Source organism: Sciurus carolinensis, chromosome 13 (genome assembly GCF_902686445.1).
Source record: "Sciurus carolinensis chromosome 13, mSciCar1.2, whole genome shotgun sequence".
In the NCBI taxonomy this organism is placed as follows: Eukaryota; Metazoa; Chordata; class Mammalia; order Rodentia; family Sciuridae; genus Sciurus; species Sciurus carolinensis.
Genome location: NC_062225.1, coordinates 87838545 through 87854863, shown reverse-complemented (window position 1 = coordinate 87854863; position 16319 = coordinate 87838545). Strand labels below are relative to the sequence as shown.

Sequence of the window (16319 nt, the reverse complement as noted above, 5' to 3'; positions counted from 1 at the left end):
ATGGAGACACTGACTGGTACCATGTAGTAACAGAATCTCAGGTAGTGCTTTGGCTCAGCTGGTGTCAGTCGTTTGACCACGTTTCATTCCTGTTCTTTAGGTAGCAGTGTTTCTCATTACCCCATACTTCTGAGTTTAAAATATTATCATAAATCCTAAAGAATCATTTCAGCACCTCGTCTAGATACCTTTAGGCTTCTGGCACTGTCTCTTAAAGATTGTTTTAGAAGTTAGAGGAATCTTATAGTGTTACCCCTCCTACATTTCCACAAAGAATAATAGCATTCATAGTGTCTTCTTCCCTGCTTCAGTGATTGCTTCTCCATGAAGATTTGACATCAGTGTCAATGACTGTTCTGTACTTGTCTTTTAAAAAGAATTCAAAATTTAACTGTTTAAATATGTGATTTCTAAGTAGATTGACTTATTGTTATCTCCAGGTCTTTGTCTGATCTTGCTGAAATACATAATGAAGAGAACAAACAAGGTACTTCATTTATCAGTCAAATTCAAAGTGATTGTAAATGACGGACTAAAAGTTGAAATAAATGTAGGGAAACTTGAATAATATACACGTGCACATATACATGTATACAAATGCACCAGGATTATTTTTTCATAATTATCTAATTATATCTGCGGGCTACGAAGAATTCTAGTGACGTCCTCCTGTGTGTAAAGACCAGCCTGCTCTTTACTTCCAACTTCCCTTCTTTAGCTAGATGAGACCATGAACTTGCCATCAACTTTGTGACAGACCATTCTGTCTGTTCTGACACCTCAGTCTTTGTTCCTGCTGCTCCCTCTGCCTTAGTGCTCTTCCTTCTTACCCGTCAGTGGTAATGCTCAGTGTATATTCTTTCCAGAATATGTGCAAAATAAAACACTTCTTTCTGTACATGGCACATGCTGGCATCTGTGTAAATTGAAAGATGGAACTAGATGTCTTTTAATGTCCTTTGTAGTGCTAAAGGTGATCCACATACTGTGTAATGTGAGGTAAAGAAAGCCCTCAGACCTGTCCCCCTTAGAGGCCTCAGAATCAGTACTATCAGCAGGGCAGGGATTGTTGTTCCCATGTCTCTGTTCCCTCTGCTGCCCTCCATCCCCTTCCTTCCCTCATTGAGGAGGAAATTGTGGGTCAGAAAAATTGTGATCTGGACTGGGGATATAGCTCAGTTGGCAGAGTGCTTGCCTAGCAAGCGCAAGGCCCTGGGTTCAATCCCCAGCACCACAAAAGAAAGAAAAATTGTGATTTACTGAAGGTCAAAGAACCTTGAGTTGTATTAATTATTACAGTTGTCCTCTATGCTTACAGTTCTGTGGGTAGTTTGCTTTCCTCGCTGGCTGTATACCTACAAAGCCATATTGTTTTAGGTCGAAAAGATTTTTAATTAGACATTGAAGACACGGTCTTTATTAGGGAATAGTGGAAAATAATCTCCCTTTGTCCTTGACTGTGCTTAATGCTGTTGTGCTTAGTGTTGCTGCATTTTGAACACACACCAGTTGTCCAGTGCTGTCCATTTTCTTTCTTCTCCCTAGTACCTCTGAATTAGGATTAGGAAGAACAGAAATAGTTGCTGATGAAACTATAAGTGTGTGCAGCTGTTGTAGCACTTTGCACACAGTCGTCATCATTTGCTTTTCCAATTCATGTGTTTGCCTGATGTGTTGGAGTAGTGTCAGGCTGTGTGTGCTGGCTATTGGAATTGAGGGAGAAGGATACCTGATTGTATAGTGACACATAAAATGTAACAGTAGGAGAAACAGACACTTAAAACTGTTATAGTGTAATCCAGCCACAGTACAGATAGGAACTTAAAGGGGGAGTGACAGACTGCTCAGAAAAGTCACATAGGACTATGGGGACAGTGACTCCATCCATTTTTTCCAAGAGCTATTATGTGAATGTTTAGTTACATCAATGAATGACAATCCAAGTGAACAATGTACTTTATTATTATGTGATTTATTTTACTAGTAATCATGGATTTCATTTCTTTTAGATAAACCATGGTTTGATTTTAGAAAGTGGTATCAAGTTATGAAGAAAACCGTTGATGAGAAAAAACAAAAATGGGAGGAAACAAGGGCAAAGTATGTTCTCTTCTCACTTTAGATTCACCTACTTTATTTCTGTGTTGGTTACTTTATATTTGAAAGCTGAAATTTCTATACTTTTCAGTATTGCGACTTTTTTTTTCTAGAAATATCACTATAGCTCTATACATTTCAATTAAAACATTTTTTTCTCTTTCTCTCTTTTTTTTTTTTTTTTTTTTGGCCGTCCCAGGAATCAAATCAAGGGCCTTGGGCTGCTGCTTATGCCATACCACTGAACTATGTCCCCATCCCATAATTTTTTCAATTTTTACATTACTATTACCCATAAACCAACCCCGTCCCCCTTTTTTTAATTTCACCAGTTTTTCATTGATATCCACAGCGTACCACATTGTCCTTAGTATTTTACTTTCTACAGTTTGTATGAGTCTTGCTTGTATTTCTAATACTCCTTCCTCTTCCCCTTTATCAAAATTGGTCATTTCTCATCTCTGCCTCCCAATACTATTTTAAAGATTACAAATGAAATGGAATCCTGTGATATATGTACTTGGAATGTTTCCCCCAAATAATGATCTCAGTGAAAATCAAAACAAAGGGAAGCAGACAGCAAGTATATTTAATTCAGACAGCCTGACTGTTCGACTTCCCTTTGATCTATCATTCAGAGGCAGGTTCATTGTGGTAGAAAGGAAAGAGCATCCCTTTAGGGATAGATGGTGCTGGGTTTGAGTGTGACTGCATTATAGACTATTGTGATTTCATCTAGCCTCAGTGCACTGAAATTCTAAACACTGTAATTTATCTCTCACATGATTTCATTTAATTCTTAGACCTTTGAGTCTTTATGAGATGTTGAAGAAAATGTCAACATCTCTGTTGTTCATGTAAATTTATAGTAGTACTAATTCTATCAAGTAATTTTATGTCCTTTGAGAAAAATTTAAGTTCCTCAAATTAGTTGAAAGAAATCCTAGTTTACTCAGCTTTAGTTTCCTTATCAGTAAAATAGGATTCTTCAGTACTTTCATAGCAGGTATGCTTCAGAAGACCACTGGTCTTTGGAGACTGGCTGAATGTGAGAGTCCCCATGAGAGGCAAACAATATTGTACACAAGAATCTTGATGTTCTTGATCAAATTCCTAAAAATGCAGCCATGTAGAAAATATACAGAACAGGTTACAAATGAGAAGCTGGGTTTGGTTAAAGCAGAACCAAATATTAAAAGAATTAAAAAGCCAACCTCAGGTTGACCCGCTTTAAGCTGGAAATAAACTAAGTCTGGCAAGTAAAACAGGGCAGCGACGGTCATTAGTAGAGGAGCCTCCCCCTCACTCGTCCCGTGGGCGTGACCAGTGTAATCCTCATCACATGTCTTTGATTGATGGGAAACTGATGTAATTGAATGTTGTATTATATTAAAAATATTTCCACATCTTATAATCAAGAAAACTGATATAGGACATGTTTAGGAGACTCATTAAAATTAGTGGTTATGGAAAGGGCATTTTTTTGACTCAGTTTTTGACTTGCTCAGTATTCACTCAGATTATTTCAAAGATGGTAGTTCTCTGAACAGAAAGGTTGTAGGAAGATTTGAAAGTTAAGTAAAAATTTTCTACAGATTTTCATGCAGAGGCCATAATTGAAAGATGAAGTTATCCTTAGTATTATCTTCAGCATGTTACTTAATTTTTTTAAATTTTGATCATCCTGAGAAAAAGAGAAAAGATACTTTAATGTTATTATCTAAACAAATTTGTTGTTCACTATGTGAGGTGAAGAAGAGTGACAATACTCAGTTATGAGAAAAATGACAAAAATAGTTCATGATTAAAATTTTTAAGTGTCATTAATCTCCTTGGCTATGATTCTGTGTGTAAAGTAAAATGCAAATATATAATTGTGTACTGGAAAAAATCAGTAAAATATGGATTCACACTACAGTGTGCTCTGTTTAAGAACCAATTTTCAAGTTACAAAAGTAAAACTATTTTACTTTTTCTCCAAATTTCAGAGAGTTTTTCAGTAGAGAAATAGACTCCCAGAGGTGGCTAAAGCACTTCAGAGAAGAAGGTCCTTGCCAAAAGTGGAAAAGAGTAACAGGCTCCCTCTAGACAGGCTTGATGCAGATGGCAGAGGAGCAGAGGTAGAGATGAATGTGTCCTGACAGCCAGAATTTCCAGGAGGCAGGGTCCTTCTTCCTCCTTTTTAGAAAAAGAGTGACTGTTTAGTCTGTGAGTCTCAGTTACCAGAATAGCAGTAAGAGCAAGGGATCATCTTGGAGCGTGCCTTCCTTCTGTGTTGGGGTTAGTCCTACTGATCCTGAGAGCCAGGTGCTCCAAGGCTGTGCTGCCCGCTGTCTTGGTGGCACCGTGAGATTTCCTCACACCTCAGCTCGGCCCTGTTCCTGTTGCAATGTTGTAGTCAGCGTATGACTAAGACTTATAGACATTTTGCTACTTCATGGAGAATGTAATAACTAAAAAAATAAATCTATGTATAAAATGCCATTTTCAATGGAGGCTCCAAGCCCCAGGGAGGTTTTCCAGGGTTCTCTTGCCATAATCTTCCTTCATAAAATGTGTGCTACAGACTAATCCACAATACAGTGTAAGTCACCACTAACTGATTTTAACCATCTAATGCTGGCACAGAGCACTGTATGGTCACCACCTATACCTGTCTATTCCTCCCTGTGTCTTCCCATTTTGATACCAATTTCTTTTTTTTTTCCCCTTTTCTTGATGGTTTTGTTTTATTGTTTGTTTGGTTTTTTTTCAGTGATGACAACTCTAAATTACTAATTTTTCTTTCTGTTCCTCTGGATGTCATCTTCCATGTTGTGAGATGAAAATGATTAAAACATTTTCTATAGTCAAGCCTGAGTCTCTATGCTTGAGATGATGAAAAACACTAATAAACAGTACTTGAAAACCCAAAACAGATTACTAATCTGCTTGATGACTTATTTGTCATAGAATATATTGAGAATAACATGGAGGAAAATTAAAACACATGTAGAAGAGCCCTGTGGCCTTTTGGATTAGTCAGAAACTTCTTATATGATATCAAAATCATGATTCATGCATTAAAAAATTGATAAATTGGACTGCATCAGAAGAAATTCTTCTCAAAAGATACTTAAGAGAATAAGAAGCCACGTACTGATAGAAGTTATGTACAAATTGCCTATCAGGTAAAAGATTTTTATCTATAATATAATAAGAAAACAGCTCAGTTTTTAAATAAATAGACCAAAGATGATATATAGATGGCACATAAAAAGATACTTGGTATCATCAGTTAGTAGGGAAGTACAAATTAAAACCACATATAATATCCATTACAACTGATAAGAATTGACTCAAGACAAAACAAAAACAAAAATCAAGTGTGGGATTACAAAATGTTACAATTTTGCCATTTTGGAGTTTTGACAGTTTCCCATAAAGTTAAGCATATACTTAATTATAATATCAAATACTTTCCATTCCTAGATGTCTACCCAAGTGAAGTGAAAATTTTATGTTTACACAAAAATCTGTACAGGAATGTTTATAGTGGCTTCATTCATAATCACCCAAAACTGGCAGCAATCCATATGTCCCTCAGCTGGTAACTAGATGAACAAACTGGTATATCCATACAATACAGCACCATTGAGCAATGCAAAGGGACAAATCTGCATTCAACCATGTGAATGAATCTTAAATCCATTATGCTAAATGAAAGACTCAAAAGGTTACACATACCATGATTCCATTTACATTATATTCTGAACAAGGCTGAACTTACAGGAACCAAAAAATAGACTAGCCATTGCCCAAGGTCAAAGGTGTGGAGAGGGATTGACTCTAGGGGCCTGGAAGATTTTTGGAGTGATGGGATTATTCTGCATGTTAATCTTAGTGGTGATTACATAATTATATGTGTTTGTTTTATTTCGATACAGGCTCTCACTAAGTTGTTTAGGGCCTTGCTAAAGACTGAGGCTAGCTTTGAACTTGCAGTCCTCCTGCCTCAGCCCCTCCAGCCTCTGGGATTGCAGGCGCACAGCAATGTGTTTGTTAACACTAATCATCAGTACACTGAAAAGGATGAGTTTTACTATATGTGAATTATACTTTAATTTTTTTTTAAATGGGGAAATAAATCACATAGAGATGAGGGAAGTATGCAAATATCATCTAACTAGAAAACCTGAAGGCCTTTGTGACATGTTTACTTTTGTAGCTTTATGTAATGGGAAGAGGTGAGCAAAATATAGCAAAGTTCTGAAGAAGCTTTGGTTTCAGAAGGGATGTCCAGACAGTTAAGCATTGTTATCTTTTTTTTTGAGGGAGTGGTCATCAGGGATTGAACTCAGGGACACTCGATCTCTGAGCCACATCCCATCCCTATTTTGTACTTTTTTTTTTTTTTTTTAAGAGACAGGGTCTCACTGAGTTGCTTAGTGCCTTGCTTTTGCTGAGGCTGGCTTTGAACTCGAGATCCTCCTGCCTCAGCCTCCCAAGCTGCTGGGATTACAAGCATGTACCACCACACCTGGCTAGCTTTGTTATCTAATGTCACCTTTCCCATCCTCTGGGCATGTGACTCTAAGGAAGTAGTAATGCCTCCTTGATTGTAGCAAGATTGCCACTTTTGGAGGTGTTTATTATAAATGCATAAGAAGCACCTATCTAGACTAGGCATTCATAAGGAATGTTTACAGTGAGTTTACCCACGAACTGGGATTAGACTATTTAGTTTAGGAAATTTCTTTATTACTTTAAATTTTGTTACTCTTATCATTTAAGAAAATAAATAACAAAAAAAGGTAAAGACTCACAGACTCAGTTACCATAGGGTTAAATGACAAGCTCTCTGATTTATTTTAAATGTGGTATGGTTCACTGAAGTTAAGTTTACACATAATTTTAAGAAGACTATCTCCTATGTAATACTGATTACAAATCTCTGCTGCTCCCTGATATTTAGAGAAATACATTTCTTTTTCTTTTTCTTTTCTTTTTCTTTTTTTGGTTGTTATTGTTGGGGGAACGGTGGATATTGGGAATTAAACCACCCAGGGGCACTTTCCATTGAGTTACATCCCAGTCCTTTTTGTTTTTTACTTTGAGGCAGGGTCTTGCTGAGTTGCTGAGGCTGGCCTTAAACTTTCACTCCTTGTGCCTCAGCCTCCCAAGTAGCTGAGGTTAGAGGCAACGTGCCACTGCACCCAACTTAAGAGAAATTTGATTTCTATTCTTAACATTTTAAATCACTGTGAGAATTCAAAGTAAAAATTTAACCTTTCTCTTTTATATATACAGTCATAATTATACTGATTTGATTATTTCGTAAGTCCTTGAAAAATATCAATTTTTAAATTCATTAAAACAATCATTTGCTATCATAGTGCTATTAAAACGCCTACTTTTATGTATATTTTCTTTCCCTCATTAAAAAGGAATGGTAAAAATTACCAATTATAAGATACTACAGGTAGATAAATACAAATACTTGTATTTCTGACCTCTTATTCCTTATCATCTTTTCTAGAAAGTCCACAGATAAGAAAGTGCCTACTAGACAGGCAGTTAAGAAATATCTAGCCGCGTGTAGTGGCACAAACCTATAATCCCAACGACTTGGGAGGCTGAGGCAGAAGGATCACAAATTCAAGGCCAGCCTCAGCAACTTAGTAAGACTGTATCTCAAAAAATAAAAAGGGTTGGGATATGGCTCAGTGGTAGAACACCACTGGGTTCAAGCTCAGTACCACAGTGAAAGGAAGGAAGGAATATCTAGACAATAATAGAATTTAAAGACCCTGTACATGTATTATCTTAATTATTCCTCACAACAATAGGAAACAAACTAGAGATGCTAAATTCATTTATTCAACAACAGATATTTAAATGAGTCCCTACTATATTCTAGTCCCTCCCAACACTAGGGACATAAAGAAGACTGAGGTAGTCTGTGCCTTTAAGAATCTCCATCATTTGTCACTTAAGGTCCCTAGACCTTTCACTAGAAAGTAGCAGAGCCAGGTCCTCTGATTCAATATTCTTTTCATTGCACAGGCTATAAAAGTCTTCTACTTCAGGGAACTCAGAATGTAAATGAGATTAAAAATGAACATTATCTTTGTTCCAGAGCAACAGCATCTGCTTGGCAAATTTTAGCAGTGGTCACTAGAACCAGAATAGTATGTATCACTTCCCTTTGGCCTGAGTCTAGGCTGGTCACTGATAATCTGTAGGAATGCCAGATGACTCTTAATCTTTGCCCTGGAGGAAATACTGGAGGTCAATCCAAATCCCTTTTTTACAGTGAACCCCCCTGACTGGCCTTCCCTGGCAAGAATAGGTTGAGTCAGTGCAGGGAACACTAGTGGGTCTTTACCATCCTTGTTTTCACCAGGAAGAGGATAGATGTCCAGAGAGACTGGCACTTATGGTCTACTTTATGAATATCAGAATCGGAAGTACCACTAACCTATTTCTCAGCAAAAGGCAGTTAAGGCAAAAGCAGGGAGGAACAGTTGTTTCTTAGATGACTTCACTTTATCACAGTAAACAGCAAGGGAATTTTATAGGGAGGAAAACTTTTTTGTGGGGCGGGTATACTGGAGATTGACTTCAGGGGCTTTTGACCACTGAGCCACATCCCCAGCCCTATTTTATATTTTATTTAGAGACAGGGTCTCACTGAGTTTCTTAGTGCCTCACTTTTGTTGAGGCTGACTTTGACCTCGAGATCCTCCTGCTTCAGCCTCCTGTGGTGCTGGGATTATAGGCATGCGCTATCGCACCCAGACTCACTATTTTGTTTTGTGTAATAGCTTCTTCAGGATGCTGTGGCATCTGTGGGGAGCACACCATTCTGTTGGCCTGCCCTTACTGAGTGTCTCCTTCTGGGGTGTTGGTTCTATAGACAGAGTAGACAGGTGCCAGTAGGCCATTCCAAGCCAGACCTATTAAACTGAATATCAGAAATTCCAGATACTGCTTAGAGAAACTGTTCTGAACTGCGTTTAGGTGATTTTTTTTTTTTTCTACCTTGCACAGGTACATGTGGAAAAGTGAAAAGCCACTCTACCACTCATACATCGATAGGCCAGTAGTATATAAAAGAAGAGGTGAGTTTAATTACTTCTTACTCATGCAGGGTAGCTAGCAATGCAGTTGTAGAATAACTAGGTATCTTGACTTGAGAAGTGAATGCATAAGTTAATTTCTTACTTCTTTAAAATGTTCTAATGCACATGTACATCCCGGGGAGCATCATCATCTGCAAGGAGTCTCTGTAGGAATCTATTTCAGGAATGTGCCATTATTCAAAACAGAGCTTAAGTTCCCATCAGAATCTAAAATCCTGTATTTTTACAACTTCTAAAGCGCTTTCCAGAGACTTTCCCTGAGATTGTCTTGTATATTCTTTTTTAAATTGTGATAAAATTCACCATTTTAATCATTTTTAAATAGCCCCCATCTAGTTTCAATTTTAAGTTACTATCATACATTACCATGACATGTTTGTCAAAACTGAGAAACCGACATTGATACATTGCTATCAAGGGAACTCCAGGTTTTGTGATTTAATGTTAGTTTTTGTTTTATTCCTTTGCTTTTTTCCTCCATTTCCAGAAATGGTGGTGAATCTACAAAAGCAGTTTAGTGCACTGGTTGATTCAACACCAACTGTTGAAAAAAAAAGCCCTTCAAGTTTTCAGTTCAACTGGACTAAAGAAGATGCTGATAAAACTTGTTTCCATGGACATAGCCTCCAGGGAATCCTGATAAAGAAAGGCCAGTCACTGATAACCAAGAATTCATTATACTGGCTTAGTACCCAGAAATTCTGCAAAAGGTACGTGATGCTTTTAGAACTCAAAAGACAGAAGGCATGATGAAATCTCCAATTTGGCCCTGAAGGTACAGTCTTTCTGATTTAAAAAAAAAAAAAAAGTCACATATGTAAAAGAACCAGAAGGTACTGGTAATCAGACCTGGAGCATTGAACATGCTAAGTAACCACACACTCTACCACTGAGCAGCACCCCCAACCCCAGAAGATGGTAAGCGTATAGTCAAGAAAATAGAATAATATATTGAGTCTTATGTAAGAATTTTAGGAAAGCTGGTAAAAATCAAGAAACATGATGTCTCACAATTAACACAAACTATTCTAACTAGCTAAATTAACCTGCAGTGAGGCTGCTAAGCCAGTGTCAGTGCTAATCAGGAGAACCCACTGTAGTTTTAAATTTTATTAATATTGTCTTTCTTCTGAATGATATATCTCATTCCCCTTTACCTCTTGGTGCTTCCTAAGTATGTCCTAAAAATAAAGGTATTCTTCTAAGCTGATCTGATAGGTCTGTGCTTTTCAAACTGGATGTGTGAGTGCTCTTATTAGAGTTCATGCCATATGGACCAAAGTAAGCTATAAAGAGAACTTGACATAATTAGAGATGAAACAATTGAGGTTTTCTTCTCTGTCTGAACTGTACCTTCTGTAACTGTAGACAGGGTTCCAGTAGTACCATGACTTTATGCACCAGAACCATCTACCGCCTAGTTTAGACCACAGTTTAGAAACACAGGGCAAGCAAAAAAGGCTTCATCCAAGCAATCAGATGTCACAAAACCACAACCAAAATTTATATACTTCTCTGAGAACTTGCAGACTGCCTCCAAGTGTGTTTGTGTCCAGCTGAGCTATGATTTCCAGAATCCTAATCATCCAAAGGAAAAAAAAATTAGAGGGGTCTAAGGGGTGTTCTGTTCATAAATCACAGCAAACATAAATGACAGACAGTAGGGGTGTCAGCATCAAATCCAAAGCAGACAAAAGAACTCAAATTACAGTGGTTGTTTGAAGTCCATTCATGACATATAACTCATACCTCCATGTCACTGAGAAGGCCTGATGGTGTCTGTTTTAACACAGAGCTTGTCCCAAAATGTATGTGCTTGCTTTGGATTTGTTTTTTGTAGCCATAATTGCCATATTTTCTAATTTCCACAATAAAGCCGACAGTTTGTAATAATATAAGTATAAAGCCTTTAAAAAAATGATACTATGCTAATATGATTAGTTCAAGATAGTCAAGTAAACTGGACGTGGTGGCACACATCTGTAATCCCAGTGACTTGAGAGGCAAAAAGCAGGAAGATCATAAGTTCAAAGGCCAGCCTCAGCAATTTCATGAGACCCTCTCTCAAAATTTAAAAAGAAAACATTTTTTTAAAGCGCTGGGGATGTAGCTCAGTAGTTAAGTGCCCTGGGTTCAATCCCCAGTACAAAAAAAAAAAACAAAAGTCAAACAATATATAACTCAGTTTTTAAAGATTTCCATCCAGATGGTTAAAATGAAGTCTTCGATCAGAGCTTAAGAAAGCAGATCTTCAGCTATGCAGATGATTTTTTAAGCCAGACTCATTTCTGAGGGTTTGGAAGAGATGGGAAGAACACTGGTATCTGGGGAGCTAGGCAGAGCAAGGCCCCAGGAGCACTCCAGAGGCGAGGGTGGTCTGTCCCTCCCAAGGCAGAGCTAATAATGTGTGAATCAGCACCCTCACTGTCCTTCATCTTGAATAGTAGTCCCATCTTCAGGTAGGCCAGTTATGACGACTGGGAGGTCAAAAGAACTATCTTTACCTCCTTGTGAGGGGCAGGTGGTTTATCTCCATAGGAGGGAGTGAAGCAGTGGTTTTCTAGTTCTGTTCCACAGGAAATGGAGATGTTTTGTGGGTACCACAAAAATTTTTGAATATTTAACTATTCTTTTAAAACTGTAGTAAAAAACATTGGAGACCACCAAAACATTAATTTGTGCTACCCAGTTTACCTTTTGTGTACAAAATTCAGAGACTATTCCTTTCCCGTACATTTGAACTTTCCATCTCTCCCTGGTACTGGGGATTGAGCCCAGTCATGTTCTACCACTGAGCTATATGCCCAACCCTTTTTATTTTTATTTTGAAACAGGTTCTTGCTAAGTTGCCCAAGCTGGTCTCAAACTTGTGATTCTCCCATCTCAGTCTCCTGAGTAGCTGGGGTTATATGTCTGCTACCACCCCTGCATGTACATCTGAATCTCTAAGAGAGGTCATGCCTTTATAGCAAACTCATCTTGAAAATTTAGACCTGTGTTTTATTGGGCATAAAATTGTTTATATAAACATATTTTGGGCTAGGCACAGGGGTACATGCCTGTAATCCCAGAAATGCAGGAGGTTGCAACACAAAGATCCCAAGTTCAAGGCCAGCCTAGGCTATGTAGCAAGACCTGTCTCAAAATAAAAAGGGCTGGGGCTGGGGTTGTGGCTCAGTGGTAGAGCACTTGCCTTGCACATGTGAGGCACTGGGTTCGATCCTCAGCACCACATAAAAATAAATAAAATAAAGATATTGTGTCCATCTACAGCTAAAAAAAAATTATTAAAAAATAAATAAATAAATAAATAAATAAAAAGGGCTGGGGATGGAGCTTAGTGGTAGAGCACCCCTGGATCCAGTCTACAGCAACACACACACACACACACACACACACATACACACCCAGGAAGAGAAAATTAAAAGCACATTCTTGCACCATCCATTTACCACACTCATGTTAAGTGTCAAGCAGAGCTCAAGGGACTTCACTTGGTCTACTCACTGTAGAATGAATGGCATGTTATAATGTGGTATATTTTGTTTTATATCTTATAACTTTGGGTAGTGTTTTAGTCAGCTTCTTTGCTACTGTGACTAGGACTCCACCAGAACAATTTTAGAGAAGGAAAAATTTATTTAGGGGCTCACAGTTTCAGAGGTCTCACTCCATAGACAGCAGACTCCATTCCTTGGGACTCAAGGTAAGGTAGGACATAATGACGGAAGAGTGTGGCAGAGGGAAGCAGCTCACATGGTGATCAGGAAGCAGAGAGAGACTTCACCTGCCTGATACAAATATATACCCCAAAGCCACACCTCAATTCCCACCTCCTCCACCCACACCCTGCCACTTCAGTTACTACTTGGTTAATCTCAGTTACTGAGTTAAGACTCTTCTCAACCCAATCATTTCTTCTCTGAACCTTCTTACGTTGTCTCACAGGTGAGCTTTTGGGGGACATGTCACATCCAAAACCATAACCGGTAGTTTTCTGAGTTTACAATAAAGTATGTTACCATTTTAAATTGTTGTTAGTGGTTCAACTTGGAAATAACAAGTTCTTATTGTATCAGAGACATTTGATACCTTTTCTTCTCTTTCTGGTATAGAATTAGAGCTTTTCTTGTGGTCCCTAAGTTTGCTTTTGTGTGTGTATAACGTTTTGTCTGAAAAATCTCAATATAACTGGGATTAAAAAGGAAGAAAAGCAGGGCTGGGGATGTGTCTTAGTGGCAGAGTGCCGGCCTAGGATGCTCAAGGTCCCAGGTTCAGTTCCCCATGCTCCTCCCTGCAGAAAAGAGGAAAGCAAGAAATTAATGTGTTTGGGAGAATTACTACATGGTTAATGTTTGGTCTTCATTAAACCAAGCAGTGAACCGATGATGCGACTTTTAAATTCCCTACTAGAGAACATGGTAGACTGTTGACTTTATTCTGTATTATTAAGGTAACCTTAAGATTTTAAGTGAAAACAAAATGTGTTTAAAGGCACATGTAAGGCAAGTGAACATTTTTGAGCCCTTGGTATGTGCCAAGCACTAGGTTAAGGGCTAATATGTATTCTTAATCCTTTTATCTACCCCAGAGGTGCAAATGCTGTTTTTTGTTTTTGTTTTTTGTTTGTTTTAGGTTTTTTCCTATTTTACAAATGAGAGAACTAAGAGGACCTGTCTACAGCCACAGATGATGATGGCACAACTTTGTGATCGAACATAAGCATTCAGCAGTATAGGGCCATATACTTAAGTAAATCAATACCTCAAAGTTTATAACCTCTAATGTTATTTGCTTACTTGCTTTTTAAACTTCATTAGGGCCAGTTCAAGCATATTCAAAAGTAGAGAGACAAGTGTAATGAACCCCCTATGCCCAGCTTCAGCACTTGTGGGCATGGCTAGACTGCTTCACCCAGACCCAGCTCACTCCTTCATCCCACCACCCCTGCATTATTTGGAAGCAGATTTTAAACATCATAACAGTTGTAAAAGTAAAACCCTGATACCATTAATCAGACATTAAAATTAATAATAATTTTTAATATATTATCAAACATGCACTCAGTGTTTAGATTTTAGTTAACAATTTTTGTAATGAGTTTCACTCAGAGTCCAAGTAAGGCCCATCTGTTGCAAGGGGTTGACTTATCCCTTCAGTGTTTTAGTTCCTAAAGTTCCTCTCTTACCTCACCCCGCATGCCAGCTCCTTACAGTTTACTTATTGAGTAATCCCAGTCTTGTGTCCTGTACAACTTCCCATAGTCTGAACTTTGCTGATTACAGGCCATATGATACCATTTAACATATTCTTCTGTCCCCTGAATTGCTTATACGTTGATATAATTAACGACTGGTAAGTTAGCATTAATTAGAGATTTGGTGGTAGAGATTTGATCAGATCCACTTCTACTGTTTTAAAGTACGTGAAATTACACGATAAATTTTTCTGTCCACATTCCATACAGGATTGCACTCAACATTATAGGTCTGGTGTCTTATTTTGGATAGGAGGTGAGGATTATTTGATTTCTTTTGTTAGTTTTAAAAAATGTGCTCAGAGCCAGGCACAGGTAGCACACATCTGCAATCCCAGCTTGGGAGCTGAGGCAGGAGGATCACAAGTTTGAGACCAGCCTGTAACTTAGCAAAAACCTGTGTCAAACATTTTTTTTAGGGCTGGGGAGATAGCTCAGTTGGTAGAGCACAAGGCCCTGGGTTCAATCCCCAGCACGGAAAAAAAAAAAAAAAGAAATTTTTAAAGTGGGGGTTGTTGCTGGGGGTGTAGCTCATTGGTAAAGCACTTGCCTAGCTTGTGTGAGGCTCCGGAGTTAATCCCCAGCACCATGCACACAAAAAAATCTGGGTTCTCTGTTACTTTCTTCGACCATGTTAAGAGGGACAGGGACCAATGTGGAGTGGAAGTAACTGGGTGAGGACTTACAAGGTCTGGTTTCTCATACACCAGTGTCCCTTTTGTAGTGATGGCAGACAATGTGAAAATGCTTTTTTTGTGTAATAAGAATTTTTACCAGATTGATCTGAGTTTCCTTCCAGCCCATAGTACTGTTTTAAGGATCACTGTGTATACTTGGTAACTTACTTGGGGGATGTGCAAAGGACTGTGCACACATTTATGAATCACCATTTAAAGAACACTTCTTTTTCTTTCCTTTCTAGCTATTGTAAACATGTGACAACCTATGAAGAATCAAATTTTTCTCTGAGTTATCAGTTTATACTCAATCTCTTCTCCTTCTTGCTGAGAATAAAGACTTCTCTTCTCCATGAAGAAGTGAGCTTAATTGAAAAGAAACTTTTTAAAAAAAAATATAGTGAAACAAAACAGAAATCTTCAAGATCCAAGAAAGTAAGAAGACATTGAAAAAAATGAAATGGAAACTTTCTTGGAAAAATATTTCTAATAGTGACAGTAATGTTAAATTGTAATATAACATTCTAGGAAATTGTGAAAATATTATTTTACTGAGTGTGCACACACACATGCGCACACCAAATGTGTATAAAAATATATGTTGTAAACAGGTGAAGGGCTGGGTAGAGCACTTGCCCAACATGCACAAGAACCTGGTTTTTTGAGAAATTTGGAACAATAAATTATATAAATGGTATCCAGAAATTTGTATTCGTTATATTTTAAAACTAAGACTAGATTACTTCCTTACTCTTAATTACCACAACATAAATCCCTGTTGGATCAGAAATCTAAACATTACAATCTTTCACATATACATATGTAAAAGTTTTATAAGGAAATAAGTGTGAATGCTTCAGTAATCTTGGAATTGTGAAAGATTTTCTAAGCATGTCTCAGACCCGGAACCAAAAGGAAGGAAGACTGACAAAATGACTACATGGACAAATGACAAACTGGGAAAATATATTTGCAGCATATGATGGCAAATAATTCATATATCAAAAGTTCTTGCAAAGAAATAGGAAAAAGACAAACTGAGTGAGGGATATGAAAAAGATGGTTTCTGAAAAAAAGAAATACAAAGGTAAATTCAAAAATCAGGGTACTCAGTCTCACTCATATTCAAAGAAATACAAACCAAAATAAAGGATAGTACCTACA

At 37.7% G+C, this 16319-nt stretch overlaps 1 protein-coding gene across 9 annotated transcripts in view; it reads left to right on the top strand.

Annotated features, from left to right (window-relative positions):
• The window catches only part of Taf1b (TATA-box binding protein associated factor, RNA polymerase I subunit B), a 69743-nt gene extending 53891 nt beyond the window's left edge, over window positions 1–15852 (top strand). For 7 of the 9 annotated variants that reach the window (XM_047522716.1, XM_047522714.1, XM_047522713.1 and 4 more), the window contains 5 exons: window positions 441–487; window positions 2010–2100; window positions 9130–9200; window positions 9709–9931; window positions 15401–15852. In XM_047522716.1, coding sequence (XP_047378672.1) covers window positions 441–487; window positions 2010–2100; window positions 9130–9200; window positions 9709–9931; window positions 15401–15605 — 637 coding nt within the window. In that variant the 3' untranslated portion in view covers window positions 15606–15852. Of the gene's footprint in view, window positions 1–440; window positions 488–2009; window positions 2101–9129; window positions 9201–9708; window positions 9932–13856; window positions 13974–15400 lie in introns of all 9 variants that reach the window. The other 2 variants (XR_007104671.1, XM_047522717.1) reach the window with 2 other exon arrangements.
• Window positions 15853–16319: the final 467 nt, after the last annotated feature.